This window comes from Electrophorus electricus, chromosome 16 (genome assembly GCF_013358815.1).
Source record: "Electrophorus electricus isolate fEleEle1 chromosome 16, fEleEle1.pri, whole genome shotgun sequence".
Lineage (NCBI taxonomy): Eukaryota > Metazoa > Chordata > Actinopteri > Gymnotiformes > Gymnotidae > Electrophorus > Electrophorus electricus.
In genome coordinates, this window is record NC_049550.1 from 4,567,887 (window position 1) to 4,594,056 (window position 26,170).

Genomic DNA, 26,170 nt, shown 5'->3' on the forward strand with positions numbered 1-26,170 from the left:
AAGGCAAAGATATGTTTTGAGTAGAGGGTGTTGGCATGTAGCCTGGTTCAAAGAACAAATGTACTGAATTTTTTTCAAGGGTCTATCCACAACATTTAACAGCGAAACAGTAACCGTGCCTTTGAAAAACTATTTTAAAACTTTAAAACCTTTTTTTCTGTTTTGAGCATCGCGTAGTGTAATTTCACATTTTCACCTCTAAGCTTCATATTAGGCAACCAGCTCTGTACTAATCGCATAAATTGACATTTTATCGGTCAGTAGTATGTCAATGCTGGTGAGATGTTAAATGCTTATAAAAGTTTTAAAACAGGTCACTAGGCGTGCAATGAATGTGCTTCGCCAGACGTAGATTTCACTGTGCTGCATTTTAAAACAGCTATACTGCAATGACAAATTAATGACTGTGCGATTGCGCTATCTCGATAACAGATTGGCTATTGATATTTTCCATTCATATAATTCTTTCAAGTGCTTATTAATCCTGCGTACCGGTGCCTGACTTTACATCAATACGTGCATAAATAGAAATTCCATCTCTTGGCATTAAAAACCCTGCAGGAATCTTCAGCTGTTTTCCCAAGCGGAAACAATTTGTAGAGTCTTGAACAGTCGAGAGCACACTTGAATTCCCCCTTGTCACATGGCTGGAAATGGCAACGGCAGCTTCGATTACTGTGCTCCGTCAGCGGCTTGCAATCGCCTTGTGATGTTTATTAATGTCAAAATGAACAAAGGTTATCCACGTGATCCGTCGGACTTCCGCTCGTGTCTGTTTACAAACTGACTGAAGTTTCTGCTGCTGTGTTTGACCGCTGTGGATGTTTTGGAAGCGAGGACACCAGCTTTCTTTTGGAAGGAAAGTGTTTGGAGTTGCGCTGTGCGGACTGGCATCTTTCAAATGGCGTTGAACGGCGACATTCAATGAACTGTAGCGCTTTTCCGAATAGGTAAACTTTTAATTTTGGCAAGTCATGGGTGCGTTTCATTAAGTTTACATCTTACCATAAAATACGCTGCACGCTGACTGATTGAATAGGAACTTGCGCGATAGGTACGAGTCTGCGAAAAGCAGTTAATTTGAGTAAACCTACCTACATAAGGTGATAGATCTTTGTGTATATGTATATGTATATGTATATAATTACGATAACACCATGATCGGCTCTCCAGACCTGCTGGCTTTTACCACCGATTTCAGAGAAATACCCCCAGACTCGTTTGCACTTCCAGAGGAACTGTCGGTCCCACTCTATCCACAAGCAGGAGAGACTTCGCCCTGGTCTAAGATATCCAAAGTAAAATTTGATAAAGATTTCATTCTTATATCAGAGTTTTCAGAGCAGGTTGGTCCCCAGCCAGTACTCACAATTCCTGATGAAAGCAAGGCTTGTGGCTCGTTCAATCTGAATGACTTCTCTCTCAGGATTATGTCAATGGACTATCAGACCTCATTCAGCAGTGCAGGAGATTCCGGCTGCCCTAAACTGAATTTTGTAGAAGACTCAAAGGTAGTTCTGGGTGATTCCAGAGAAGGAGCATTTGCCTATGTGCACCACTTAACACTGTATGATCTGGAGGCTCGTGGGTTTGTACGGCCATTCTGCATCGCTTATGTGTCCTCAGAAGAGGATAAAATTATGCATAATTTCTCTCATCTGTCTGATGAGTTTTCAAAGGTTTCTGAGTGTCTGAAGACCGGAAACAGGAAAAACTTTGCAAACGAACTAGACAGAAAGCTCAGAGACTTGGAGTATACCAGATTAGTATTGCTGAGAGAGATTAGTAGAGATAGTCGAAGTAACATATCTGGCAGAGAAAACCATGAAGGACTAGAGACTAAGAATGAAGGGTCTATGAGGCAAAAAGAAAAGATGGAAGAAAAAGGAAACAGTAGATTACTGCTGATGACAGAGGAAGAGAAACCAAAAGAGAGAGACAGTTGTGGGAGCTTGGTTGAAGGTGCAGAAGCAAACAACAGAATGTCATGGCCAGATAAAGGGAACCGTGAATCAGATAGTAGCTCAGATGTAGAGAGCAATGGAGCAGCAGGAGGACAAACAGACAGTTCAGAAAGTGGGGAGGGACTTAAGCAGCTGGAGGCGATAGAGGAAAATCAAAGTACGAGATGTCACGCAGTCCTGTGGCCCAATAAACATATAGAGCTGGACAGCATAGAGAAAGCCATCCAGGAGCACAGAAGTCTTTTGAAACAAGTCACCTCCTATCCAACCAGGAAGCTCCAAGATCCAGAATTTTTGCCGTATGAGCCAGATGATGCCCCACTCTCCCTGGAGCTGGATTTGGACTGTATAGTACACTCTGAGGTCCCTGTGCCAGGGATGGAGAATGACATTTTCATGCCCAGATCTTCTCACACTCCACAGCTCCTCAGCATGAACTTGTGTCAGAGGTTTGACAAATGCCTAAAGAATCTAGAGGAGCTGTGTGATGAATACTTCCTCTGTCAGGCACTAAAACAGCTCCACTCCATCGAGAGAAACCTTCGTGGAGACCTCAGCTACCTCTTTGGTTACCAGATCACCCAAAACTTGCTCCAGCACCTCAGCTCTACCAAATTTTTATTCGAAGGTCCATGTGACTTGGAGACAAAGGCTGACCAGCAGCCTGAAGTTCGGTCACTGCCACTCCCTCATCCTTCCCAACTGCAGAGTGAACCTATAAGTCTAGATGCCTACACTTCCTGTGTGGAAATGGTGCCCATCAAGCTTGAGGTCAGCAGGAATGGGCAACCTCTTACCGAGACAAACTCTGTTCCTGCTTCACCCTGGGTTGATCCACCCCAGACCCAAGACTTGCCAGTAAGAGGTGACTGTGATGATGAGGAGGTGGCCTCCATGCCAAGAAAAGACAGCGTAAGCAGTGGGGAGAGTATTGAAGTGTTGGGAACTGAGAAGTCCTTCAAAACCCAGGGCCCACCTGTTACCATGGAGGCAGTCCCGCAGAGACCTCCCTTGTTCCCTGCCACCGTGTTGGAAGGCTGGAGACGGAGGGTGGTGGCCTGTCGGACAAACAGCGAGGACAGCATCGAGGTGCTCAGCACTACAGACTCAATCATATTGGAAGACTTACGGGCTTTCTGCCCTTCTGCAATCCATGAGGAAATCCCAGAGCAGGAAAGAGAGGAGCAAGACAAGATGCCAGGCCAGCAAGAAAAAGCTGTGGAGGAGCACATGTGTGATACTGAAGACATAGTCCCAGGAGAGGGACAGAAGTGCCAGAGTGTCCCTGGCACCCTCACTATCTTTTTAAACCCACCTGATCCTGACCTCAACTTTGTGCTCACTAAAGTCAATATGGACTCATGCACTATCACTGGCTCACTTTTCCCTGTGGACAAGGTAGGCTCTCTACCAGAGGGACCTTGCCAGCTTGCACAAGATGATTTATCGGACTGCACCACCTCCACCACCTCAGAAACTAGTGTCTCTTTGGGCCCACACAGGGAGAGGAGTTCAGGCAGGAATCTGCGAAAGTGGGCCAGGCTGGGGAGAGACGCGTTGCACTTCCTGCACCACTTCCCATTCGCCCTACATGCTGTGTACAGCCTGCTGAGTGGCAGGACTTTGGTGGTCCTGGGCAGTGAGGAAGCAGCTGTCAAACGCTGGGTGAGGGCACTGGCCATCTATATCCCTCGGCTGGGTGGGTATAAACAGAGCATCCAACCCTGGACTTCAGAACCTCTGCAGATTGCCGACCTGCTAACTTGGAAACTCGTAGGGTTTAACAGGTACGTTTAGGAGGGATGAACCAGTTAGCGCAAGATGCAACTTTTTGTGTAAGTTAACAGGAGACAGGCTAATCTAACCTAACTTAACCCAGGCCATGCATTAGTTTTCATGTGCGTGCCACATTCGGAGCTAACACTTGTGTATGGTTTTTTTTCTTTCTAGGATGGCTTTCCCTACAGCACCCAGCATACCTCTCTGCTTAGGCCGCTATAGCCGTTACCTCAGTGTACTTGATGTGGACCAGCGGTCTTTGCGGTGCCCTGCCTACAGGGGTTCTCTGATTTGTCCGCTGGTGGAGTCAAAGATTATCCATGGCGAAACATATTTCCTGCACACACAGGCCGTGATCAGCAGGCTGGTCACTAAGGCTTTCCTGCTTACGTTCTCACATGGACTCCACCATCCCACCAGCCGCAATGAAAGTGACAGGGCAGAGCGCTTCCGCTGTGACCTCCACGACAACGACATGAAGATCCTCCTCTTCCTCTCTGAGCTCATCAGGCTGCACCTCACGCAGACTGCGCCCACCGTTCTCCAATTCAGTTATACCGCCAGCACACTTTTCAAAGTCTGACACCAAATTTGATAGTATCACCACCATGCTGTAACCGGAGTGTCATGTCATCTGTGAAGTGCTGTCTGTTCCTGGGCTCAATTAAGCCCCTTTTTTATCAAGACTATTAGGATAGGATTTCCCACACCTGGTCCTGGACTGATCTTGCATTGGAGTGGTCAGTAATTTTTATTTCGTTTTAAATGCATGCAACAGCAGGATTCATTTACACAAGACAAAACTTTCTGAAACAGCCCAGAGCAATAATTTGAATAATTCTCAATCCCCAAATACCAGTTTTCCTTATGTTTACATTAATTACTGCCAGATTAGATCCACATGTGCTTCTGGTACAGCAGGAGCAGGATTGGCTGAAGCACTCCCAGGACTGGGGGGAAAAGTCTCACATTGGCAGAACATTTGGATAAGTTGGTAAACATGCACATCTTTTTCCAAGTATGGTAGAAAGGTCCATCGTGACGTTTGAGGAGGTAAACGGGTATTTTTATTTATAAAGGTGCACTTCTAAACTAGGCATACTTAATAAGGTCAGAAAACTGCATGTATTTGGTTGAATTTGTTGGATTTCCCACACGCCCTGCAAATTGGCCAATGAACAGTACAGTGATGTGTTTAGTACTGCATCATGCAAAGCTTTTCCCCACAGCATTCTTTAATTTTGGTGGCTTTTGGTTAGTCTTTATTTGTTTACATGTTAAGGGAAAAGTATGTAAATATGTAATACAAGCATTACAGGATCTTTTCAATTTTTAGGATATACTGTGAAAAGAAATTAAATTTATGGTGTTTGTGTAACTGAGATAAGAAGGCAGCTACACTGGGCAGTATTGCAGTTTGTAACCATGGCAATTTTTGAAGTTTGCTTTGAAAAAAACCCTAAATTAACAGTGTTGAGTTTCTGAGATACTGAGTGTGTGTGTGTAAACATGAGACATTTATTATTATATTGTTGATTTAAATTAATTTTATACATGTTCAATGAAGATATTTAGTAAAAAATAAAATGTTATAAAACTCATATGACCACATTAGGAGATTTTTAATATAATTTCCCCTTGGAATAAATGTCAGAAGCTGGATGGGGCAGCTTGTGTTTATAGTTGTATAAACACAAGTCCCAGGGAAGACTCAATTGACTCAAGGAAAAAAACATTTAAATTCCAGCCAACACATTCATAAACTCATGAAGCCTCATGCAACTCCCTCCAGCATTAATGACTGCCTAAATATATGTTTATTTTCAACTTGTCATCCTTCAAAGCTTCCTGTAATACAATCCCTTTCAAAGAACATATTCAAATACATAAAGTGCAGCACAAAGGTTTGTGAAAATGAAACAGAACTTAAATGAGAACAGGATACTCAATTACCGATCTGATTGACATGTTACAAAAGGTTTTATATGATGTTCACACAAAGTCTCAATAAACAGTTAAAAAAAAAAAAAAAAAAAGCAAGCAAGCAAGCACCAAAAAAAAAAAGCTACCAAACATCCTTACACCGTTCCCTCCCACAGTCTGCCAGTCCCATCTCTCTCAGTCTTCACTACAATTACTTGTATAAATGCCAGCGAATCATCTCCAGGACCCTGTGTTTGTCTGAAGTCAGAAGTTGTTCCTACAGAAAAAAAGCAGACAAACCATTAAATCCTGTTTTTTTTGTTTGTTTGAAAAAGGAGTGCTTTTAGATCCTGGATTTACCATTATTCTAATATTTCATATCCTACATATAAAAGGTGAGGATGTTTCTAGCTTACCTATTTTAAAACCAGCTTCAGTCCATCCAGCTCAACACACAATTTTGTCAAATGGAATGTTGTAACACACTTATATAACACTTTTATGTCACTACAATGCAACCACAATTTTAAAAAGGCACTGGATGTAATACTCCTGTACAGCCCAATTCAAGGAGGGCCTGTTGTCCAAGCTACTCTAACTGTCCACTGTATCTTTTAGAATTGGTGAGAGAAGCCGTGCTTGGCAAAAAAAAGCTAAATTTGGCTCCTGGTGTGCAAAAAGAAGAGTTATATGTTGTGTATCTTTCTGGATATGGGGCTCCAAAGCAGATTTTTTTCAAAGTGCTGATCAGTATTTAACTATCTCAAAAGTGTCTAAACAGATACCTCCTTTAAGCCCCAGGTCAAGAGACCCTGTTTAAGCACTCATAAGAACATTGGTACATTTTTGACAATGTGATTAACAGGTATGGTAATGTAATATAATATTATGCATTATAATACAAAATAGTGCAATACATTACATGTATGGTAATGTAAGGATATTAAAAGGATCACCTTGATTTCAAGCATTTGTCTCAAATGGTACTGCCAGGGGTGTTGAGCTCTGCATTAAACAGAAATTTGCATCCAATCAAATTACAAGTGTTTAGAGTACATTAAATGTTCAGTACAACACTGGACAATGAAAACAAGTCTTTAAGGAAACAACTTGTATATGATTTCAGTACAGGCTGTAACACCACTGTAGGAACCAGGGGGTTATATTACAAAAGTAGACCAGACTTTCAAGCTTATGTGCAACCAACTGTTGCAGATCTAAATACTAGATATGATTTCTGTCAAATTACAAACTCCTGGGTACGCATTAGAAACAACTGAAAATATAATTACGGAACAAAAGTGCAATGAATCTTTATGCCCAAGTTAATGTTTTTGTTATTTTAGTTTATAATGTTTGTCACACTAATCTGGAACATAAATCTAAACACATGTCCATATGAATGATGATGGAAGTAAAAATGGAAACTAAACTCTTGTAGCAGACAAAAACAAAGCAAACAAACAAATCGACTCTTACTCATTCCATCTTGCAACCAGTTCATTGGTAGGATAGGTGCTGGGATCGAAAACTACAGTGTGTTCCAGGAAGAACAAATGCAGGAAGTTCGCAACAAAGCAATGTCCAGCTGTGTCCTGTTTTCTAAGATACACCATTATTAAACGGATTATTTAAATACTGTAAATCATTAGAAAACACAGCAAATGCCTTTGGAAAGTGTGTGTGTGTGTGTGTGTACCTTAATATGCTGTGATGCGGATTCTCCAGCAGTTCCTCCAGAACCACACATAGAAAATCCAGCACAACATTTGGCTGTCCCACCAGGCTGTAGAAGAGCCAGTATAGTGCCCAGGGGTTTAACTGCTCGCGCACGCACGCACACGCACACACACGCGGACACAATTACGAACCAAAGCCTAAAAATAACAGGTAAGCTACACAGTCAGGATAGTAGAGGGGGGTGTTACACTGAAAGCCATGACGATGTGGAGGGCGGGGCAAAGGCGTGAGTGGCAGATGCGCAGGGCCAGTGCCTGCGTGGCTAGGAGCAGCAGGGCCTGGTCTGGATAGCCCTAAACAACAACGAACATGCTTCATTTACACACTAGATGCTAGAAGCATACATTAACCCCAAGCACTGAAAGCAAATGTCCAGGTGCACGTCGCCCTTGGCTCATTGGGGGCTTGGATGTGGACATTTGTAAAGCTGCTTTGTGACAACAACATCTGTTGTAAAATGCGCTATGTAAATCAATTTGATATGACAATTTGACATTTAATGACTCAAGGCGGAGCCACCCCAAGAATGGTAACAAGCAGCGGGGAAAACAATAAACAAACAAGGTGTGCTTCCACAATGGTTCTTAGAAATATGTGAGCACTCACATTTTGAAAGGTTCTGGGGATCTGGATGCGGGACTCTTTACTTAGCTCATTGAGGATTCCTTGAGCAATGTCCCTTGTCCTCTGAAAGGCATGCGTGCGCGCGCGCACACACACACACACACACACACACACACACACACACACACACACACACACACACACACACACACACACACACACACACACACACAGTCAGTCAATATCAAGATCCTGGCCTCAGAAGACAATGTAGTACCATGCTGGTAACGGTGGTTACCATGAGAAAGTTGCTGTCAGGTTCTCGCAGAGATGTGCAGTTCACAGCACCGTCTGGGCCAATGGATGCTTTGCTGGCTATATTCAAGAAAGCCACCCAGCTTATGGACTGCAGGATACACACAGACACCAATAGAGATGCAGATGTGCATGTTTCTTATAATGTAAATAATAGCATTAAAATACCTTTTCATTTTAGCAATGGGGTTGTTGTAAAATCACATCACATCATACAACAATACTGCCGAATTGTGATAACTTTTTAAAACTTTAATTCAAAGTTTATATTATTACTCACCTGTGCAAATACTGCATCATTACAGTTCAGAACCCTTAAGGCAAACTTTACTACCGCCAATCTCTTCAGCAAGGACCCTCCTAAAGCACATATACATATGTACACACACACACACACACACACACACACACACACACACACACACACACACACACACACACACACACACACACTGCTCAGAGGATCTGGACAGAAAAACATTTCCCATGCTTTTGATCAACAGTGAAGCTTTTTGGATCCAGCACTGATGTTGGCTACTGCCAACCTCTGTAAGCACCTTATTTAAAGAGATTTTTCCATTTATCTGACAGGACAGTAACATGCATTATCTTGGCCCCAGATTTTGTAAAATCTTATTGTAGCCGTAGAGGAGGAATCTAAATTTCTCCAGCTTGATGCTTTGCATCACACCTTTGATCTGCTGGTTGGGAGAATGTGCAATTACAGCCTTCAATTTAAATAAAACTGAGAGTCTAGTTAATAGAGAAGAAAATGACCGTAAGCGGGCAGAGAGACTGAAATCACCTAGAACTGAAAATATACCCAAAACTGCAACTTTCGGAGAAGGCGTAATATTATAGCCATAGGTCTTACAAATAAGGTCATAAAAAGGTTGTTTAGAAGGGGGCTAGTTTTGGGCAAGACGGCAAAAAGGCCACAGACGGTCGGTGTGGTCTGTTCGCACCCGTTACATATGTGAAGTTTATCTTTAAGTTTACATTTAGCCCACTTTTAAGGAGTAAAAGAAGTTTCCGACTTTTGTAAATGAAACATTTATAGTTCATTTCAAAATTACTCTGCTCCCCTCTAAATCCCTAAGAGGAAATATAAAGATTTATGCCATAACCAGCATAAATATGTTACTTTATTTCAAATGAACAGTCATTGTGCGGCATGTGTGCTGGTTATAAAAGTGTCATCACCTTGAACGGGTGTCCATGTGGAGCTTAGGAAGGGGTCTGGCTGGATATTGAGGAAGAGCGGGTTGGGCATGTCTGAAGGGGCATGGCCTGATACGAAGATTCTGAGGTAAGCACAAAACTGAGCGGGGCTGAGCCGAGAGGCAGGGCACAAAGAGCCACTCATGGAGCTAAACATGGCATTGACGGCACCTGCATAATCCCCAACCTAGATAGATGGATGGATAGATGGAGAAGATTAAATAGATACAAGTGACAAAACACACCCCCTCAACTCACACCGGCTGTGTAAGGGCTACCTAATAAGTCCTGATGAGATTATTAGTAACAGTGGTGCATTAGGCAGTATGAAGTCCCACCTTGCACAGGTAGAAGGGAGCCCAGTCGCTCAGGTCCTGCAGCCTTAATCAGGGAGGAAGGTCGAATGGGGACAGCGTACATGAATGAGAACCATTTAGGAAAGTGCACATTTGAAAGCAGCAAAAAGGGACTCACTCTTGAACGCTGCAACTTTTGACAACTTTGAGATAGCGAGCCAGCTCACGGTACCTGGACAGTGTGACACAAATATATGAATTTCAAATGCATACACAATTTAAAACTTATGAAGGTTTGTAAAAAAAAAAAAAAACAGATGTTTTCTTGGGATATTTTATATATATATATATATATATATATATATATATAGAATGCAGGTACTTTTTTTGTTGCTGGAGTTTTTGGACTCTTGCTCTAATCACCACGATGGGTTCCAAAAGGACCTCTGCCCGTCGGCCTTTGACACGCCTCTCTCCGCTGACATTCTGACCCTTCAGCACGGCTGAGAGTAAAGGATCGTTCCATGGAAGCACGTTTAGGCTGAAACCAAACAGAGCACATATCTTAGCCATCGTCACTGGCTGTAGGGTACTTAATACTACTACCACTACCACCACCACCAAGTCAAAGTTACATTTATTTATATAGCGCTTTTTACAGCAGCTGTTGTCACAAATGCAGCTTTACACATGTCTGAGTCCAAGTCCCCGGTGAGCAAGACAAGGGTGACAGTGGCAAAGAAAAACTCCCTAGAACAAGAGGAAGAAACCTTAAGAGGAACCAAGACTCAAAGAGGGGGCCCATCCTCATACTACCACCACCAATCATCATCGTCATTAAATTAAATAATGTGAACGATATGCTGAAATTAGCTCCGATAAATATAATACGCAATTATTAAATATCATCTTGAAGGACTGAATATGGAAACTAATGTTAAAGTTGTTTTGTTTTTATTTTAATCACAAAAATAAGCATTTCATTCTAGAATGTGGTTGATGGAAATGAAGGCACAGGATTACTGGATGATGGATAAGTAGCTAACGTGCAAGGACGTTAATTCTTCTGGAATTAAGAGCGAGGGGGCGTGAACTAGCAAATGTAGCTGGAGTTTGGGTGGAGATGCCGTTCTGCCTACATGCTCTCCTGTGCCTGCTCTGGCTCCTGTTTTCATCTACTGCGCAATTGCACCCAAAATGGCAGCTCCCATATTGGGCATCTTGGTGACTTCAAAAATTCACAATGGGAGTCAACAGTGGCATACCATCCATTGTATATACAGTGTATGAGAGAGATAGCGGCATTACTTCAAAACAGTCCATGCTTGTAATAAAAAGGTGAGAAAGATTTTGGATATCTATCTTTTTTTGGGAATTTGAAATTAATTCTTTATTTACTTATTTGTTTTTGCATTTCAGAAAATGTTTTAATGTAAATAAGTGACATATGACAGAATGTAATATGTCAATTAAATGCACTAAATTAGGATTACTTTTGACAGACACTATGCAATTTAAGCAATAAACATGTTGATTTTTCTAAAAAAGAAATTAGTTGTTCGTTTTAATTAATGTCTTATATTTTGTATATTTACTATTGCTCTTTATAAAGCAAAAGTATTTCTTATCTGATTATTCCATTAATCGATGGGGCAATCGGTAGAACACTTGATTACTAAAATAATCTATTGCAGCAGCCCAAAATGTATGCCAAAATAGATGTATGCAAATTACATGTAGAAAGAGATGCATATGAAGGGCCTTACACCAGGACCTTGCTGGACCCCATACTGCAGCCTTTTGCATTCTCATAAATCACCATGTTACTCTCCTTAACAGTCTATCAGGTACATTTAAGACAAGACAAGAACTTGCAGTTATGCCCTGTGGAAGCACTAGCACAGGTATGCCCTGCGGAAGCCTGTCAGAGGATACTGTGACCACTTACTACAGATGCATGCATTTCACTAAATATAAATCCTATCCTCCAACCCTTCAGTTAGCAATAGTTTTACAAATATTAATGGATTATAATTACTTTTTCATTAAATACCAATACAGGTCTAAAGAGCAAATACTGAAACAAATGTCCGTTGCAACTCAAACGAGTCAAAAAAGTAAGATTAGTTTACATGCCCATCGGTTAGCTACCTTTGCAGTGTGCCTGCTCTTACCTGTTCTTGAGTGACATGCAGCTAGGAGGAAAAGGAAGGCCATGGAAGAACTGCTGCAATTGCTTGGTGAAGGAGGCAGGGAAGACAGTATCAACCAACAAAGTCTGCACCATCGATTTTGCTCTGCAACGCAAAACCTTCATGATCAGACAACAACAACAAAACAAAAACCCCAGAAAATTGCATACCAAGTTTTGCCTTCTGCTGGGAATGCAACTTGGGTCTTCACTCAAAGGTTACTGGTTATAATGACAGCTCAGTTTCTAGCCAGGTTTGCCACTAAGGCAACAATCTTTCCGCCTTTGTCAGAAGCAAAATATGTTACTACTTTATATAGCCTTGCAGTTCAAGTAAGATGCAGACGCTCTAGTAATTATAGAACATGTGCTAAGCTGACACCGTGTGATGACAGAAGCTGCACATACTGAAGCAATATATTTGGAACATTACGAAGAAACTGAGGGTTGAACACCAAGCTAGCCAAAGGTTTGAAAAAACAAACTTTTTTGTGCCCCCTGTTCATTATAGAGGGGGAAAAAAAAAAAGAGAGCTGAAAGATACTGCCTGTGCGTACAGAATTCACGTGATGTATACACACACTGGGTGACCCAGTGAAAAGAGGATTTCTGCTCAGGATCATCTGTTTAACAACAGAGAGAGTCTCGATTCTTGGACTACTGCTGATACTAGACACGAAGGGTCAAGGGTCACGGGCAGGGGGATGTCTGCAGGCTCGCATACTGAATTCAAGCGGTATCATATTACATAACATTTTATAGCACGATCTTGAATTTGGCGCCAAAAACATCTACCCATGATCACAGCTTGGCAAGGCCCTGTGATCAACAATGTGCGCTTGAACAAAATACTGGTGTGACAGGGTTAACATACCTGTAAAGCAGCATGTCAACAGCTCTCGACACTTCCTTGATCGAGTGCGTGTTCCTAAAATAAGGAGAGAAGAAAAGGACCTACCTAGGATGAACCTCACGCATTAAAACGTAGGTGATTAAAACGCTTGCATCGGTGAAAGAGTGTGTGCGCGCGCACGTTTTTACCCAGGTGCAAAGTGCGCGTGCACGTGTGTTTTTACCCAGGTGCAGAGTGCGAGATAATGAGCTTCATGGCACCAAGCAGCATGACGATGGAGGATTTTGGGTTCTCCTGCTTCGCATCATCCAGAAACATACACACTCGCTCCTGCACCCCTGAGTAGCTGCAAATCCGGAACAAAAATCTCAGCACAAATACGTTGGCACAAGCACATTATGTACTACGGTACAACCTTGAACTCATGGCATGGGCAGCTCCAGTCTTACAGTGTATACCTTTCATATTAGTTCAAACAAAGATAAACCATAAAACAAAGTGTAAAAAAAGTTTTAACAGTTGCATCAACACTTGAAACTTTTGAGGATGCTCACACCATACAAGGGCTTGAGGTGTTAAGAGACCTTCTCCACATCACAGCTTCCTGCAATATCAGCTGCTAAATAAACAGTAGATACTGAATACAACCTTAACACAAATAAATGAATAATTGAAGTTTAAGAGGTCAACAATAACAGCAACAAAGAAAATTTCAAACTTACTCATACTCTGGAAAATACACGTGTCGACTACGGCAGCTCTTACATCCCACTTCGCTGCCACTGGCTGAGTGACTTTCTGTTGTTCTACTATTGGTCGAGTGACACTGGCAGTAGCAGCAAATGGGCTGCTTTGGTTTCTCCACTCCCACCAAGAAAGCTGCAAACTTCAGGGCCAGGCTGCAAGCAAACTGCTGCAGGGAAGCCTCTGTCTCAAGCAGACATGCAGATGCAAATCAGCAGACACAGAACTTTCCACGCTTCAAAGACTGACTCGCATGCACGAAGAGCTTAACCGAGACACACGTGCGCTCAATTGCAAAAAGCGCATACCAGCACGTCGGAGGTCTGCATCCATGTCCATAGGGTCAAATGTGAAGTTGAGCTCGTGCAGATATCCCATGATGCGCTTGTCTCTGAGAGATTTCCAGTAAAAACTGCGTTTGTGTGCGTTACAGTGGCAGAAGCCAGGAATAACCCAGAATTGACACTGTAGAAAGACATGCAGTGCAAATGGGAACTTTGTGGTTTTCCAGTATTACAAAACGTCTGCTTCGGGAATGTGTGTCAAGGACATCCCACAAACAATACCAAAGCCAACCCCATGTTTCAAAAGACTGCAATCAACCCACAGCTGCTGCCTTTCCTTCATCAGAGTCAAAGACTACTCCTACTCTACTCCTGCTCCTGAGTAGGTATGCTTTAGATCTGAAAGCTGAATCTAGCCAGTCATTGCCCAACTCACCGTGGAGGCCAGTTTGTCACAGACATAGCAGAAGCACTGCTCACAGTACGCAGCGTTACTGTCCTCTGGCCCTGTGACATCCCCCTCCGTGAAGCTGAAACCCACCAAACGCACACAATTCATGCAGGTGTAAATGAGCAGCTTTTTGGTCAGAGGTGTTAATGACAAAGCCTGTAGGTCTTACCAGAACGGGATGGTGCAGTCATATCTGGCGTGAGGCAAAACGTGCGCTTTTCGCGAAAAGGTTATGGTCACGTCCTCATCCAGGACTTCGCTAGTTTTAGGGGCATCCGCTACTTCTGAATTTCATAAGTGAAAGCATGGAAACGTTAATGCAACAACTCCAGGCGTTCATTCAAATTAGTTAACCATTTATTATCCAGTTGATACTGTATTACTCCAAACTGGTAACGATATTAACTAGAACAGTAGTTAGCTACCTAACCCTCTTTTTTGTCTTTTCCACCATGTTTTTAAGTTTGCGATTACACCCGGTAGCTTTAGACTGACCCTGAAGCAAGACAACGTGAAATTCACGCAAAAATTGAGACACGTTATTTGGACAGTCGAAATCCTGGCTTTCATACCTCTGCTCCCTTCGTTTTCCTCGACAATTAAGACCGAAGACTCGTAAATTGTGGACTCGCCTTCGTCCTCGTCGTCGCTCAGGACAATAACTGTTGTGTTTTGATCCATCGTTAGCGAGTTAACCTCCAGCCACCCACTTTGATTTCCGCCAGTACCGACCAAGACTTTGTTGGGTGTGCTCAAGTCGGATATAGTTACCACACCGCACAAATCTATCGAAAAATCAGACGAACTAGACTAGCTAGCCAGGTCTAAGTCTTGTGTCGGGAAACTTCGTCAGCATGCTACAAAGTTAGCCGGCTAGTGTTGTATGATAGCTAGCTAGCTAGCTGGTAGTTAACAACGTGGCTTGTTTTGCCGCTACTGATAAAGTGTAGCTAACTATCATTTCAAGCCCGTTGTGGCTTAAATTAGTTATTTAGACTCGACAAATTAAGCAACAATGTGGTCTAACGCCCCTACCACGCGTTCAAACTTGGCGCTTCCCAAACGGAAAGTGAATTCCGGATGAATGCGGAAACGGTGTAACATGCGTACAGCCGGAGAGGAGCAATGTTGATCTCCGTAATGTCTGAGAGGAGAGACGATGATCTCCATAATGTCTGAGAGGAGAGATGTTGACCTCCGCAATGTCTGAGAGTACAGATGTTGACCTCCATGTAATGTCTGAGAGTTGTTGACCTCTGTAATGTCTGAGAAATGTTGACCTGTGTAATGTGTGAGAAGAGAGATGTTGACCTCAGTGTAATGTCTGAGAGGAGAGACATTGACCTCTGTAATGTCAGAGGAGAGATACTGACCTCCACAATGTCTGAGAGTACAGACCATGACCTCCATACTGTCTGAGAGGAGCGACGTTGACCTCCGTAATGTCTGAGAGGAGAGATGTTGACCTCTGCAATGTCTGAGAGTACAGATGTTGACCTCCATGTAATGTCTGAGAGATGTTGACCTCCATGTAATGTCTGAGAGATGTTGACCTCCATGTAATGTCTGAGAGATGTTGACCTCCATGTAATGTCTGAGAGTTGTTGACCTCTGTAATGTCTGAGAAATGTTGACCTGTGTAATGTGTGAGAAGAGAGATGTTGATCTCTGTGTAATGTCTGAGAAGAGAGACGTTGACCTCAGTGTAACGTCTGAGAGGAGAGATGTTGACCTCCATGTAATGTCTGCAATGTCCGGGTGGGGGGGATGTGGTTTAACTGATAGAAATGAAAGATTACACACACCTTCAAAGCACATAGAGCACAGTTCGTTCGTCTGCTCTTAGTGTTTTGCTGAAATGAGTAGTTTTAGGGGCGTTTACATTTCTGGAAACTCGGGTATGTTTGTCACCACCCATTTGAGAGGCTTAGCAAATAGCTACTCACGGAGTTTAGAAAGTGTGCGCCTTACAGCTTTCAAAGTTGAACAATCTATATATTTTTTATATTTTGGCATCAATTAAAAAGAAAAAATAGGTTTACATTTGTTACACGTGTGGTTTCAACAAGACAAATTAATAGCATATGGTCACATTTCTGGTGGGGTGCTTAAACTTTATGCTTTGGAGTAATTAAGTGTTTGCAGGAAAAAAGGTTTAAACATTGAATTAGAAATACTGATAACCTAAAACATAAAGGACTAGAGAGATTGTGAATGCTTATAAAATGATTGTGTATCCTTATAAAAATGTGCACTGAGCAGTGGTCTCTGCAGACCTCTGTGTAAGACATCATCTCTCCACCAGGTACGGGATAGTACAGAAAAACTCTCTTACATTTGCTTGTTATCTTGAACATACAATAAGGGACGGGACCAGCTGTTCTCTTCAACTACGTCTTGAGTCTGCATCTTTATGTTCTGTTTGAATTTATAATTTTAAAGCCTGACAGATTAGGATTGCCTATGATCCATTCTATAGATTACGTTAAACCAGTTACAGTGACTATCGGTTTTGAGAGTAACCACATTGCTACACAAAAAATATAAGATTCCTGTGAGATCCTACAAAGTTGAGCAGTTTTCTTTCTTTTAAAATGGTTTGCCTGTTGCCTCAGGTTTGAATGTTATGGTGCTGCATGAATGTAAGTGAAATGGTGTGTTCTTTTAGCTATAGCAGTTTATGTCCACCAGGGAGCATTAGAGGGCTCCCGCTCGGTGCCATGACTTGCATGTCCCTCCGATATGACCAAAAACTACAAGTTGCCCCAGCAGACACCACTGTAAAAAAGAAACTAATGCTCCTCCAAATCTCTGCCACCATCAACAACTCAAAAATCTTGAATTGGTCAGCATTGCTCCTTACACTCCCAGGAAACGGAGTACCCAGCCTGGCCTTAGTAACTGAAGCCTGGACCCTCAGCCACCTTTCACGTCCCTGATCAACCAGGGCCATCATTAAAAGTATGAATATGATTGAATTTGCACTGGTTATGTACGTCATGGGAGAGAGGTCAGAATAAGCCATTTTTTGTTTTATCTTTGAAACATTAATTTTTAAGGTGAATAGGTCTACACACTATCAGACTTTGTCATCAGAGAAGCAAGCCGACATCCAAAAGACAAATGGTTGGAATCCCAGGACTGACCAGGCTCTTCTGGCTAGTGGGTTGTGAAACACAGGGCTCATTAAGACCAAACATAGTGAGTTAATTATTATATCTATAAAAATCGATAGGTTTGGAATGAACATGAATTAATAGAGTATGAATGAAAGTATTAACACCAAAGCTGAGAACTTGCAGGTGCAAACTAACCATGCAAAAATAGTTACGTGGTACCTTCAGATGTCCAAGGAGCTAAACTCCACTAGAGTAAAAAGAGTGATGAAACTCCTTTTGAACATTTTAATAGAAAATGTTTTTTTGCAGTATGTATGTACACCCAGCCACAGGCTGGCAGAGCATTCCAATTCTGTGATCTAACTGGATTATTTAATTCAACAGGAAGACAATTGTGCCTCAACTATAATGATCTCTTAGTTCTGCATTTTAGGTTGAAGTTCTGGCCCTTCAGAGAAAGCAGAGATGTCACATAGAAGTCCTGCCCTGTCCAGGATTTAACAACAAGAGCAACATAACTAAATTATTAGTGGGAATCGGTTAAAATTATTCAAATCCCTTAGTTCATGACCTCATTGACTACTTTTGTGGTCTCGTTTGACTGGGAGTCAGTTCCATAATGTTGGTCCTCTGTTTGTTGGAGGCGATATTTGTCCCACGGGTGAGGAGTTTCCTGGCCTGGCATGAACTTCAGCCACTCTTTGTAGAAACCACGGAAGCCGTCTATCTTCTCCAAGTAGGTGTTTTTCGACTTGAACTGCAGAGGAAGAAAGGAGAGAATAAATAATTTGGTTTGACACTACTTCCCATCTTAACTGTGTTATTAAGGATATAAAACAAGAAAAAAAATAGTTTGCCGGTAAAAACCACATCCATTCCATTTGTATTGCTGTTCTCTAGTTTTATATCATGGATAACAATGGCATCTTTTAAATGATGTATAGAAGGAAATTATCTTGGTCATCTAGAAAAGGCGGTGTGTTCAGGCTACATAGCACTGCAAGCTGTGAGGCCAGCTTTTTGGATTGTACTCTAAAGTGTCTTCTGCTCCAAAGCTATAATTTGGGGATATCTAAGGATAAAATGGTATAATTCATCATTATCACCAGGCAACTGTCCAAGCCAATTTCACAGGCCTGAAAACATCCTGGCAAATTTCTAAATCCCTGCAGCATGTTTATGGTCACAGATTTCAAGAGGGGGCCAGTTGCAGTAGACACTGTGTGTGTGAGTATAACTGACCTTGTCGTAGGTGGGTGGGTACTGCACTACAAATTCAAGCTGCCGGATGATGACTTCATTGGGTGGGACTTGGAGTCTGTGCATCTGCTGCAGCAGCTCGTGCAGGTAGGCGTAATCCAAACGCCGGGATGCCTGGCCAATCAGAGCGCTGAATATGTGGACATTGGCCCCTACGCCGCATGCCTGTGAAGCCATCCACACAACCATTGGTCAGAGCTGCCACTATACTAACCCAACAGTACAAAACCTATATCCCTGCAAGACAGCAGATACAGATGATGCGTGATTGCTATCTCGAGTCTAGGTCACAAAGCCTTTTCTATATCGAACAGTGTTACAGATAAATTCACGATTCAAGAGTATTAGTTCAATCTTGAGACGGTGAACTGCGCTAAATGTTAAGGGTTAAGACCTCCATGTCTGAGAGAAGCTGCAGCCCGTCAGTCTTGCGTCTACAGGCCAGGGCAATGGCACAGAATGTTTGTGCATTCATAGCCTGCTTCCTCTCCAGCATGAGGGCCTTCACAGCCTGGCCGTCAGGGATGGATGGATGGATGGAGAGAGACAGAGAGAAGTAAAAAGAGCATTAGCCAAGACAATACAGTTGGGTTTCAACTGAGTTTAAAGTTGATGCATTGTGGCACACGATTAATGTTAACATGCTGCCTGCAAGTCAATCTCCATTCAACCAAGGACTCCCAGAGTCTTCCCACAAGAAAAGAAAGTAATTAATGATTTTACATACAGATTGATAAGTGTTTTCATAGCTTGCAGGCCTAACAACTACTGACATTCCAGTTTGGATTCAATGGATGGGCGACCACTCCTTTGCAGGCTTTCTGTATTGCCCATGACAATTTGTATTGGGTAATTAATGCAATAATGTTTCATTTACAATTGGAACTTGCATTAAATTTGGGAAGAAGCCTGAAATATTTGGGCCACACAACAATCGGTGGTAGAGTAACTGGAGATCTGCAATTACCAGAATCAAGGCAGTGATTTACAATTTGGTGAAGACAAATGATCTAATGATCTACTTATATGGAGACATACATATAAAGGCATTAAATCAAAATGAACACAATATAAAAAAAACAGTAAAAATATTCTTACCTTTGCTCCTTCCAGGTCTCCTGCTTTAGCAAACTTCCTGATCAGAGTATTAAAAAAGGCCACATCCAGCTTCACCTGATTCTGTTTAGCGACAGAGATCAAGCTCTGCACAGACTGACTGCTTGGCTCCATCACGTCAGCCAGCAGCGTGAGCGTTTTGATGGTGGGGCTCAGGCCATCGGTAGCCATTTTATTCAAGAAGCCTTCCAGATTGCCCATCAGTGCCAGCCTATCAGATGCGCTGTTCACGGTCCCCAAGGCAACCACATCTGGGTGACAAGTGCTCGGGTCCAAGAGGTTTAGGGGGCGGGAGTTGGGTGACACCGACGGACTGGATGGAGGGCAGGGCGCAAGGTCATGCTTTGGGGACACTGGCATCAGTTGAGTCTGCCATGTCGAGTCCGAAGTGTGCACGCTGAAGCAATGCTCTGCCGGAGCATCTGTATCACCCCCACTTGGAGACTCCACCTCTGAGGGCCAGTCTCCACGTTGCCACTGGCCAAGAGGTGCTGTGTCCAGCTCATGGGAGTCAGTGGACATGGCTGCTGCAAACAGATGGCTCTCAAACATGTCCATGTCTAGTGGCTTGGAAGACGGGCTCCATTCACTGACCTTTGACCTCTGACCACTTCTCTGAGGGGACTCCTTCTGTGCGGGCTCTTTCTGCTCTTTCAACAGTAGCGTAGAAGCCAAGGTCAGATCGCCTATCCCACAATCCCTTGCAGCACGGAGGAGGAGGTTATAATTCTTTGTGTCTGGTTTGAGGCCTGCATTAAGCATTTGGTACCATACCTGCACAATAAACCAGTTTGAATTTTTGTTTTGTTTTTTTAAGTAGCTTAGTTGGAAGCAGGTGTATAAGTGTGTAAACTTGTGTCTGTATAGACCTGTAAAGCAAGTCTGAAGCCTTGTTGCTTATCTTCCACACAGCACATGAGCAGGTACTGAAATGTCTCTTGCGTTATGGGCTGCCCATTTTGGAGCATCTCCTATAGACATACATACATAGACCAACATCATGTTACTTTTAAAGAAACAATTCTAAGGTATGACACATGCAAAGTTTTGCTCAACACATCAGTCGATACCCGCAGAACTTGAAAGCAGGCCTTCATGTCGCCAGCCAGGGCGAAGGTTTTGAGCAGTGCATGCTGGGTAATAGCAGCGAGAAGAATGTTCTTCCTGCGCAATTCCTGGCGAAGCCTCAGTGCCTGCTCCAGGCCTGTCTGTTTCCATGGAGACTCACTGCATGCGTTGAACAAGGCGGTGTAAGTGGCGTCTGATGGCTCTAAACCTCGCTTCTTCATCTGATAAACATTTATTGAGTTACTCAATATCACTTTACATGTCTCTGCAACATTAATTCATCCAAACCATGAGAACACAGCCAGTGAATTATAACATGAGCTGAGTACTGTCTGATGACATTGTAAGCCCATGAATTTACTTAAATATGTTCATAGCTAGTGTCAAAATTAAACAAATGCAGACATAAAAAGCTAGATCACTATTTATCTTCAGATCTTAACTATGAGAAAACAGGTGCAACTTCCTGGACCAGACCACAGAATACATTCATAATAATCACAGCATTCACTAGCTTGTCTTTAACGTGCATGACAGTGGGAGTCTCCTATTTAGTGTTTATGCGCGTTCTCTCACATTGTTGTAAAGCTGAAAGGCTTTTTTGACATATCCGACTCGTCCGCATCCCCCAATGAGTACAGTGTAATTGTACTCTTCTGGCTGGAGCCGTTCTCCTTCCAGCATGTCACCCTCAAATAACGCTAACGCCTCGGCCAGCTTGAGCGAGGGAGAAAACAAGAGATTATATTTATTATAATTAAATGGATCTTAACTTCTTTTTCAATCTAGATAATCAACGCTTACTTTGTCTTTTTTGATGAGCTTCTTGCACTGAAGGAAATACCAGTACTGAGTGTTTCGTCGGCCTGTTTTGGACTTAAACTTTTTCACCACCGAATCGTCCTCTCTTGTATCTCGGTATTTCAGATCCTGCTGCTCTGCGGACGTTTTACGGAAGATTGTCCTGGAGGAAAAGTCCCTCCCATATTCCCCAAACTGGTCGTGGTCGGCCCCTTCATCCGTGTTTTCAATCTCTTCGGTGTAGCCTGAGGTCGTATGTGACCTCGTATCGTGTAAAATAGCGGCCTTTCTTGTAGCTCTAAATTGTACAGAATCACAATAAGATCTTTGGGCTGACTGAAAGTCTGTCTTTCGCCAACTCTGGTCCGAGATGTAGGCCGAGAAGGGGCGGATTTCATTTGAGACCGATGCTGCGACCCTGACAAGATTGCTGACGTTGTTGCTGCCCGCTTGCAGACTTTTCAAGAGCACGCAACGTAACATGATGATACTATATGTAATGTTATAAAGCTAAACAATACAGCGAAACAATAGCATTTTCTGTGTTTAGATTAAATACCGTAATTTTGTTTTCCAAGGTGCCGGGGTGAAACACTTCTGGCTAATAACCCACGTGTTTCCTCTGTGGTCTGTAGCTTCAGTCAGACAAGAGAAGCAGATCAATGTTTCACCAACCTTTCATTTTACAAAAGTAATGCTGAAAAACGTATTTAATTGACACAACCGAATTAGTAGTTATAATAGCAAACCACAAAATGTCATATAAGTAACTTAAAATGCATTTCTAAAACTAAATATTAAAAACGTCTTCGTTGATTGGTCGTACTGGCTCTGCTTCAGGCGTGTGTTCTTTTTCTCCTTAACGTTGAAAGAAATAGAAAGCTTCACATTTTACTTGTTACTGCCATCTAGCGGGATTTTTGAGAATGAAAATCAATGGGTTTCCGAGCAAGTACACACCAAACCCTTAGAAAACATCAACCTACTCATATATTCAACCTATCAACCTATGTTCTTTGCAACTAGAATGAATGTAGAATCGTTATTAAAAAAAAAACACCATGAATCACATAAGTTTTCAGTTTTCCCAGTCAGATTCAGTTTGGTAATGGCCTAACAGGAAACAACATATTCTTTTTTTAGCTGTGATTTTCAGCATTTCCTGACTAGCTACGGAGGCAGATCAGTTGGAAGAAAACCCCCCAAAATTACCATTGTTTGAACTTCACATTGATGCTTCTGTATTAGCAGAACAGCTTGATTTAACCAGCTTGCTTGTGGCACAAACATTGGATACTCAGCCATTGTCAGAATCTGTGATACTTTTTTAACGGTGACTGCATTGTATATTTTATTATTATTACTTTTTTTCTATATTCAGCTTTGTTCCTTTGTTTAAGCACCAGTGTACTGCATACTGTATGTTGTATTTATTGGTTTACTTTAGTGTGTGTATTCTTCATTGTCCATTACAAGCACCGACTTTACTAAGAAATATTTCTTGTAGCCTGTGTTTGAAGAAAACTAATAAAGTGATTCAATGTGCTTTGTTTTATTTATTTATTTATTTGGGCATGCTAGGAAAACAAGTATATTTTCCACTGAGTTATTTTGATGTTTATACATTAAGAAACTATTATATCACAGAGATTCAATATTCTTTTGTTGAATATTTCCATGAAAGAAGCCAGTAATGAACTATAATGTAATTATATAATTTTTTTCCAGGCTGATATAATTAAGATGTCTCTCTCTTCTAATGTTTCCCTCTGTGGCCTCTCACTTTCTCACTCCACGCCCCCCCGGTCTCTCTCTCTTGCTTTGCACGCATGCACACATGCACACACATACGCTCTCGCTCTCTCTCTCTCTCTCTCTCTCTCTCTCTCACACACACACACACACACACACACACACACACACACACACACACACACACACACACACACACACACACACACACACACACACACACACACACACACAAATGCACATCCAGTTCTGCAGCTCAACCTCCCACCTATTTTGTAACCTCCCAATTATATTGTTCTCACACTGAAAAACATTTGACAGTAGACACTGATGTTTGTGTTGGTGGCTGACTATCTGCCTGTCACATAGTGAATTTACAGGCACTCCTACAGACACATACACACATACACACACACTGCAGACACAGAGAATCAGGGTGATGAGGATTGTTTTGTTTTCTCAGCATCTCCTGAGAGATCTGGAAACAATACCCCTCCACAGGTTACCATGGAGACCAAATGTTCAATTTTTTGTGTGTGTGCATGTGTGCATGCATGCATGCATGTGTGTGCAATGCTCTTGATTGAGATGACCAGGAAGCAGAGTCTGAAGGACAGAACGAGCAGTCCATGAACAGAGGGTGAAAGGTTCCTGCCTCTCAGCGTTCTACACCACCACCAACTCGCTGCATGGGCCAATTTGTTCGTCCTTAGTTTAAATTCTGCACAGTCTCTTCAGTTGCCTTCAAACTTTGCAGTGAATTGCTGAACCCGAGGTTTTATGACCTGACCTAAATGAAGGCAATGTATTATTTAAGAGTTCTGCTCTATCTTATCTAATAGCCCTTGCGTTCTTTCAGTTCATGCCAGAAAGATCTTTGTGTGCACCGCATAACTCCATAAAATCAAAGTGAATAGATGTTAGGAAAAAAGCTAATGTGCCATTTTCCTGTTCTGCAAGGGTTTTAGAGGTATATATGATCTACAAACATTTGTTAGGAAGTTATTAGATCTTTGGTATGCAAAGGTGACCCTGTTCTTTATTGCTAGATTTTATAATGATCAGTAACATATTATTGTAATGATAATTGTTATTATTATTGTTGATGTTATTGCCTTATCTCAAATTAAATGTGTAAAAAAGGGGAAAGGTATTTACTCAAAAGAGTTCATTATTTTAGGATTAGTTTTTAGGATTAGGGTAACATCATAACATTAGGCTAACATATATATGTAGCACATCCTGCCATGAGGATAACATTTTTGATGTTTCATTTAAGTCTGAAAATTTTGGATTAAATACCCCCATCTATTCTGAACCTATACAAACCCTAATTTTTCTTTGTATTACAATTCTTCACATTCCAAGATCTGCAAAAACTCTGAGTTACTCACAGCTATTAAGGTTTAACTGCATTTGCAATGAGAATGAGACTTCCGTAAAACTACGAAAATCTGTGAATATTTTCTTAACTGTGATCTTCCTCAGGAAGTCATAGGTGATACATTTCCTTGTGTTTACATGTTCAGACAACTGACGCTCTGGCATATAAACAATCTACTAGAGTTCCTTTGATGCTCACTTGTCATTCTAAAAATAAAACTGAATAAAATTATTACTTTTTAAGGAACCTCCACTGCTATCCTACAGATGAAACAAAAACATTTACCTTTTCTAACATCAACTGGTCTGATTTCACCTCGTAATACTTCAGAAGTGCTTTGCTTGCACAGCTGATCATAAACCTCTGTGCAAAATAGATATATATCTAGAGAGATATTCAAAATTGTACAGAGTTTCCAGAGAAACAGGATGATTCAGACAGAGGTCTTTCGTCGGCTGTTCAAGCAAAGTGCTTCTGAACTAATAGTAGGAGGGGCCAGTTTATATGTGAAAAGGTAGATGTTTAAATCATAACATTCATTCCATGGGGTTCTAAAGTTCCAAGAGTGTAGATCAGTTCTTTTTCTTTGAGTTTCCTAATGTAACTGGCATTGCAAGCAGATATATCATTAGTGCAGTGTCCATTAGTATTAAAATGCCTTGCCACTGGAAACGACATATCCTTAATTCTGATGGTCTGAACATGTTCAAGAAACCGATTTTTTTGTGCCAGTTATTTTATTGTCTGTGTTAATACATTTACACGTAGCACATCTAGAGCGATTGCAGGCTACAGTACCACAGCCATTATTTGAATGATCATTTATTTAATTCCTGACAACCATGTCTTTTTGTCTCATTGGTAGAAGATTAGTGGAGGATCCATGAAAAGGGATGCAGTTTCTGCAACATGCTGAAGTGTTCATCTGTAATAGCTGCCACTGTTTTATTTATAGGATGATAAGTCAGCACCAAAGGAATTATTGTTGCCTTAACATCTGATTATTTATAGGTCAGTGCGTCCACTCTGAACAGTTGAAACACGAACAAAGGCATCATCTATTGTAACGGTCAGTAATGTGTACTGTCCCTTTAAGTTACGTTTACGTAAAAGGCGTATGCATCTAGGCCACGCAGAGGAGGTTTTGGTTTGTACTGTAAAGCACGGAAATTACTGGACCCAGCTCATTGTCGTCGTTATTTACTTCTATAGTAACGCGTTATGAGCTTTGGATGTTTCTACAGTTCATGTGTGAACTGTCTACAATACTCCAATAGCGAGCCCATGTCAAGTAGCGAATAAACCAGCAAGATTCCTACAAAACTGAGTGAGTGTGGCTCGCGTT

At 41.9% G+C, this 26,170-nt stretch overlaps 3 protein-coding genes across 7 annotated transcripts; 1 reads left to right on the forward strand and 2 right to left on the reverse strand.

The window, feature by feature from the left end:
- Positions 1 to 10: 10 nt before the first annotated feature.
- Positions 11 to 5,779, forward strand: smcr8b (Smith-Magenis syndrome chromosome region, candidate 8b). Its single transcript, XM_027015743.2, has 2 exons — positions 11 to 3,751; positions 3,915 to 5,779. Exons 1-2 carry the CDS (start codon positions 1,158 to 1,160, stop codon positions 4,324 to 4,326), a joined length of 3,006 nt encoding a protein of 1,001 aa, XP_026871544.2. The 5' UTR covers positions 11 to 1,157; the 3' UTR covers positions 4,327 to 5,779.
- zgc:112980 (uncharacterized protein LOC503706 homolog) lies at positions 5,123 to 16,046 on the reverse strand. Of its 5 annotated transcripts, XM_027015768.2 has the most exons (21): positions 15,907 to 16,046; positions 14,898 to 15,551; positions 14,495 to 14,609; positions 14,311 to 14,404; positions 13,899 to 14,055; positions 13,569 to 13,773; positions 13,070 to 13,192; positions 12,868 to 12,921; positions 11,977 to 12,099; positions 10,185 to 10,343; positions 9,981 to 10,034; positions 9,845 to 9,887; positions 9,489 to 9,693; positions 8,566 to 8,645; positions 8,269 to 8,376; positions 8,013 to 8,093; positions 7,595 to 7,699; positions 7,366 to 7,487; positions 7,146 to 7,268; positions 6,623 to 6,671; positions 5,123 to 5,943 (listed from the first exon to the last, which is right to left on the reverse strand). In XM_027015768.2, exons 2-21 carry the CDS (start codon positions 15,004 to 15,006, stop codon positions 5,878 to 5,880), a joined length of 2,175 nt encoding a protein of 724 aa, XP_026871569.2. In that variant the 5' UTR covers positions 15,007 to 15,551; positions 15,907 to 16,046; the 3' UTR covers positions 5,123 to 5,877. The 5 variants fall into 5 exon arrangements, 4 of the variants coding, with proteins under 4 accessions (XP_026871569.2, XP_035390580.1, XP_035390581.1 ...); XM_035534687.1 differs by lacking the exon at positions 15,907 to 16,046 and having other exon boundaries at positions 14,898 to 15,650; XM_035534688.1 differs by lacking the exons at positions 7,595 to 7,699; positions 15,907 to 16,046 and having other exon boundaries at positions 14,898 to 15,651.
- Positions 16,047 to 17,714: 1,668 nt separating this feature from the next.
- ptcd1 (pentatricopeptide repeat domain 1) lies at positions 17,715 to 22,537 on the reverse strand. Its single transcript, XM_027015776.2, has 8 exons — positions 21,693 to 22,537; positions 21,465 to 21,605; positions 20,891 to 21,109; positions 20,690 to 20,791; positions 19,803 to 20,594; positions 19,099 to 19,215; positions 18,687 to 18,869; positions 17,715 to 18,201 (listed from the first exon to the last, which is right to left on the reverse strand). The coding sequence occupies exons 1-8, from the start codon at positions 22,170 to 22,172 to the stop codon at positions 18,004 to 18,006; spliced, it is 2,232 nt and encodes a 743-aa protein (XP_026871577.2). The 5' UTR covers positions 22,173 to 22,537; the 3' UTR covers positions 17,715 to 18,003.
- Positions 22,538 to 26,170: the final 3,633 nt, after the last annotated feature.